We start from the raw sequence: 6,000 nt of genomic DNA on the forward strand, positions 1-6,000 counted from the left end.
CTTTGTGAAAAGGAATATAATAAAGCCACTAATGTTATACTAAAAATATGGCTCAACAGTTACAATAAGTGACGGCCGGCGTGGTCTAGTGGTATACGCTTTTGACTACAGATCCGAAGGTCGCGGGTTCGAACCCGGCGTGCGCAAATAAATTTTATTTGATTAATTTGTGTTATTTCACAATTAATTAATTTAAAATAATATATAGTATATTTGCGGCACGTTCCAGAGTGGAAGATACTCTCAGTATCGCCCTGGTGTAAGACCACCATTCAGAATTGAAACGTTGCTTGAAATGGCTTTAGCCGTGTTTGGTGACCAGATCTGAATAGCCAGGTACTTCCCCACCTTCCTCTTCCCCATCTCCCTCCCCTCCCCAATACCCTCAGCCTCACATCATACCCCAATTGGGGATGCCATAGTCTCACTGGCTCCAGACGGGAGCAGTTGGGACTCTTGTGCGGTAATACTGTAAAAAAAAAAAAAAAAAAAAAAAGTGGAAATCTTGAATCATCCCAAATAGCCTATTATTTACGCATAGGGATCAAACTATTTTCGCTTTTTCGTGTAACGTATATTGGATAAGGAATTAATCGTCACTGTCATCATATTCTGTAATATTAATCATAAGTAATGTTGAAGGCCGCAATTCCGTACCCTTACGCCAAAAGAACTGTCAATTGTGTCAAAATGGCGGAGTATATATTGGCTTAGGGAAAGTAAAAGCTAACGTTAAAAGTGACATAAAACAGTCTGTTAAATTAATTGAAAAACGCATTTTGATGAAATTTAACTTAAGTAATTAATTTTATTCTTACTTTTACTCTAGAAAGCGTTGAAACAGCCAACTCTCAATATTTTTACAATGGCAAGTTATTCCACATTTAGTAACACCACAAATTGTAATAGTTAATCATTGAAGGCAATATTAAAGACTCTCAAATAAAAAATGTAAAACAGAAATGATTCAGTAGCAAGTAGGAATTGAACCCAGAGCTTCTTCCTTGTCGGGGAAGTGCTCTGAGCACTGAACTAATTCGACTACATCAAATTACATCTTTTTTTAAGTGTATCAAACGACTACTGCGAGCTACCAATATTATTTTATTTTCTTAAAAAAAAATTTAAAAAAAAGTTATTACAATAAAATAAAATCAGCTGGCGGACGGCGAAGATGAAAATTTAGCATTGGCAATGAGTTAATTGAGAGGCAGATAATAATTTGTTTTTAAAACTGTTATTGATCACGCAGTGAGACCTGGCAAGAAATTGACTGACCAAATCTAATGCTCTTCTAAGTACTGTTTTCATCATAATGACAAAAAAAAGCTTGTATGGTTTTGTTACTCATTACTTTAACGTTGATTACAACACGAGGACCATCCAGAAAGTAAGATTACAACATTTATGTAGGATCAAAATATGCTTGTATTTAATTGAAGTTCACAGGATACTTCACAAATATATTAAACTAAGAGATCGAGACATTTCTGTAGTTGGGGTACCAGCTTTTGTATGCCAGTGTCATAGACCTCCACAGTCAGCTCTTTCAGCCACATCTTTCTCGTCCTTCTGATCGTTGGAAAAACATTTCACACCCAAAAACTACTTCAGTTTAATGAAAAGGTGGTAGTCCAAAAGCAACAAGTCAGGTGAATAGGGAGGGGGGTGGATGATAAAATCTTATCCAAATGATATCAGCAGCTCCTGTGAAACTCGCGCTGCGTGCGGCCTTACGCAGTTGAGCAGGAGGCTGACTCCCTGGGTCAGCATTCCCCTTCTGCGGTTTTAAATGGGACTTCTGAGTTTTTTTAGGGTACTGCAGCAAGTCTCTGCATTAATGCTAGTCCCTTAAGGTATAAAATCCACCAAAAGGACCCCCTTACGTTCCCAAAAACAGATACTCTGGGGTGCAGTGACACACCTACGTTTCATCCCCGTCACGAGTCCAGAAAAGCTTCTCCCTCCAGTGCAAAACAATCCATAAATTCACACAATGGCCACGTAGATGTCACATGAACGGAGGTGGCGGAAGCACGCGACGACCTCTCCAACAGACAAACAAACTGAATGTTAGGAACCCGCCTGCACGCCAGGTGCGCCAACTTTGAAACAAATAATTTACCCCGGCCTCAAGAGCCATTGTAACCTTACTTTCTGGATGACCCTCAGATTTATGTGAAAGCGAGAAACACAAATTGTCTAACTTTCCTGCTATGGTATGTCCCGAAGGCACTATAGTTGTATGGAACATGGAAATACTTTTAACTACCCATGAACTTTCCCAACCCAGCCAAAGTGATTTCCATCAGGTTTGAAATATATGTATGAATTAACCACTCAGAACATTAGAACGTCAAAAGACGTAAATATGATAATAGCGGTCAAGACATTAGAACGTCTTTTCACGTAAACGCGCGAGATTTTACAAAAATCGATTTATTTCCATCACTAGTATACGGATTGCCATGATTTAAAAAAACAGAGTATCGATAATGAATAACGCTACGCGTCTGTATTCAACAATATCTATGGAACGTAGAACTGCATTATCTAAGCCGATTGAATCTGTCATCTTGTTCGCTCATAATTTATTGCGTTTCTAAATAATTTACTAAAAATATTTTAGTTTGGACGGTTAGTATTTTGAGGTGACTAATAGTTTTTAATTATATTTCTTCAATATATAAAGTGTTATTTCTTTATGATACTCAGAAAAAAGTACATTTTTCACGGCTTTGAAATAATGGTTATCGATTCTTACATATTTTTGATGTTTTCATAAAATATATATTTAGAAACGCAAATATTTACTTATAACAACACAATGCAATAGTGGATTTCATAATCTTTCCAAAACATTTTTTTAGAATGAGGTTACGTTTCCCAAGACGTGAGTTATGATGCTTTTAGCAAAACTCATAAATAACACAAAAATTATCACGTTTTGACAGTTCTGAAAGGAACACATAGTATATAAATGTCTTTGTCTGAGAGGTTAATGGAAACTAACTCATATTCATCAGCAGACTGAGTTTATATGATATTTATCGCCTATGTGTAACTATATAAATTGAATTTGTTAGACATTCTAAATTTTCGTTTCGATAAGGAGGTTCCTTCTCATTTGGACATTCACATTTAAATACACATATATCAATTATCTGCATGCACAATTTACTAAAATAATTAAAAAAAATAAAAAAAACTTAAAAATATATAGAAAATTAAAATCTAATGATGAAATAATCAGGTGATTTATAACGCTACGATGACGAGACCAAAATTAAGGTAAAATTATAAAGAAAGTAAAAAAACTTACAGAACATCACAAATGTCAACAGTGATGAATTAAATTACGAATATTGTACAAATTTTTTACCTCGGAATCAGAGAAGGCAAAGGTGGCATAAATATCTTGTACCTGCGGGATTTCTGAAGATAACAAAGAGTCCGATAGAGACAAGAGAGGGTCTTGTTGCTCTTGGATGCCAGCCCCCAGCCTGTCAAGGCGGTCCTTTAGCTAAAACGTTAATGTGAAAAACTTGTTCATATCATATCTTTTTTAACTATTTATGTACCTACCTTGAAGTAAATAAAGTAATATAATAATGCTAATTTGATAAATGCACTTGTAAAGTTCATCAGATGATCACAAAATATGAATGCCATTTATAAATTCGGTTTCAGACAAATGACAGTTTTGACAGTTTCTCATCGAGGAGCAATTTGAATTTTTTGGGGACATTGAATCTAATTTTGATAACTAAAGGCTTCACTGCTCTGCGTAGATAGCATTTGGGAAACAGTTTCACAAACCAAACCAAGAAGATTACAACACTGTTGTAAATCTGATGACTGGTTTGACAAAGAATATTAAAGTCAGGAGAGGTTGACATTTAAATTGGAGAGGTCCTTCGGACACTCGGGGGTCACAATTTGTTTGAAAAAGAACTAACAAACCTTCGCCCCACCACCATGCTTTACAAAAAGCAATAGTAAAACCTTTTCTGCCTTCAAATCTACATCCATCGAAGAAGTAAGAAAGTTAATACTTGGTTCACCGAACAAACAGTGAGCACTCAATCCTATTCCAATGTGTCAAAAAGTCAACATTATGTGTAGGTATCTATATTTTGGGTAGCACCTTGTCTGCACACCAATTTATAACATAAATTCGGGATGACTTGTACATGCGCCTTCTTGATTCCAAAGTACCGGCAATTCATATCCTCTGGGTAGATAGGAGATTGTTGATATACAGATTGAACGCTTACCTGTTCATTTTCAGCCGCATACTTTTTCACAGTTCTCTCATTGACAGTGATAATTTCGCTCTGTTTCTGTATGAGATCAAGATGCGCTGATATGAGTAACTTGAGTTTCTGAACTTCGGTTTGGGATCCATCGAGAGTGACCCTTAGGGTGCCCACCTCCAGCTGCGCCTGCTGAGCGATGAGCTGGTTGGAGCGGATCTCGCACTGCTGGCTGTCGGACAGCAGCAGGGTCCGGCCGCGTTGGCCCACGTTATCGGGTGTGATGGCGTAAATGTGATCAAAGGCGAAACTGCATACGTTCGATTGCTCCACCGGCTGCTCCGGGGGTTCCTCTGGGTCTGACTCCAGGGATAAGTTGTTCGCCTCATCTGGCTCCTCACTCATCGTTTCCTTATTATTATCTACGAGCACGTATTTACAACAAAGTTGTTTCGTTCAAAAGCATATCACCATTCGCATAGATCACATTGATTATTAGAGGTATTCTCTTTGTGAGAGAAGAGCTCAATACAGAATTGAGGTTAATAACTACAACAGAAAGAATATTTAACTTAAGCCATCATTTAAATCTTTGGTCTCAACTGACTTATGAAGAAAACAACAACGGAAGAACCGCGTACCGGCTAAGTTGAGGGCGCCGTTTTGCCGTTTATGTCGTTCTAGGAAACGTCATAAGTCGCAGATGCATTACCTGCGCAGATGTGATGTGATGAAGCCATAGATACACCACTCACACCATACTAGAGGTGATGCGTATTTATCGTACCCAGTAAAAGTACCGGGTAGTTTTATGCGATACTTGTAAAGTTCATCATTTTAGATGGGTATTTTTGATGGGTATTTTTAGTAGGTATTTTTGATTGGTATTTTTAGTAGGTATTTTGAATGGGTATTTAGGCAGGTATTTTTGATGGGTATTTTTAGTAGGTATTTTTGACTTGGGGTGAAATGCAGATTACGCCAAACTCTGGGAATTGAATAAAAATGCACTTTCTAGATGAGAAAAGTGTGTAGAAACTCATTAAAAAAAGAATTAAGGCGTGGAAGAATAAATTGAGGGAGATACAGCCGATCAAAGTTTAATAAAATTGCACTTCGCGATCTGAGGGTAAAATTCGGAGTCACTCGAATAACCGAAATTGAACTTGATTTAGACTAATTTAGGGCTGGGGAATCTGAATCTGAAAGAATTAGGTGGGGGTCGGCACTATTAACTGAGTTATAGGGTTTTGAAATTTCGTACGCGATACATAGAAACCATGTTTTATTTATCAACAATCAACTATGACTTAAGAAAATCAAATTAATAACTATTTTAATTTCAGTAGTGCCAACCAAACAAAGAAAAGTGTTGCCATATAATAATAATATTTTTTTACAAAATAGGTTAGGTTTTTAGTTTGGGTTAGAGTAGGCAGAAGAACATGGGAAAAAGGTATTAGAATTAAATCACAAACCAGTCTATACAAACCTAGCGTAGCCCACAAACTACTTGAAAACTGGGATATAACTCTAAAGGGGACGCGAGCAGGCGTTATTAAAGGGGCAATTTTGTGTAACAGGAAATAACATGGAAAAAAGGTATTAGTATTAAATCACAAACCGTCTATAGTCTATACAAACCTAGCGTAGCCCACAAACTACTTGAAAACTGGGATAAAACTCTAAAGGGGACGCGAGTGGGCGTTATTAAAGGGTCATTTTTTGTTATAGAAAATCACAG

The 6,000-nt window shown here is 36.9% G+C and overlaps 1 protein-coding gene across 1 annotated transcript in view; it reads right to left on the reverse strand.

Moving 5' to 3' along the window:
• The window catches only part of LOC149409328 (uncharacterized), a 28,255-nt gene extending 23,331 nt beyond the window's left edge, over positions 1-4,924 (reverse strand). Inside the window, exons 1-2 of the mRNA XM_089649828.1 lie at positions 4,278-4,924; positions 3,425-3,523 (exon numbers count right to left, since the gene is read on the reverse strand). Coding sequence (XP_089505954.1) covers positions 3,425-3,523; positions 4,278-4,661 — 483 coding nt within the window. The 5' untranslated portion in view covers positions 4,662-4,924. The remainder of the gene's footprint in view (positions 1-3,424; positions 3,524-4,277) is intronic.
• Between the last annotated feature and the right edge of the window lie 1,076 nt (positions 4,925-6,000).

The sequence above is a fragment of the Hesperophylax consimilis genome, chromosome 31 (assembly GCF_061612785.1).
Source record: "Hesperophylax consimilis isolate HC1 chromosome 31, BYU_Hcon_1.0, whole genome shotgun sequence".
Taxonomy (NCBI): Eukaryota; Metazoa; Arthropoda; class Insecta; order Trichoptera; family Limnephilidae; genus Hesperophylax; species Hesperophylax consimilis.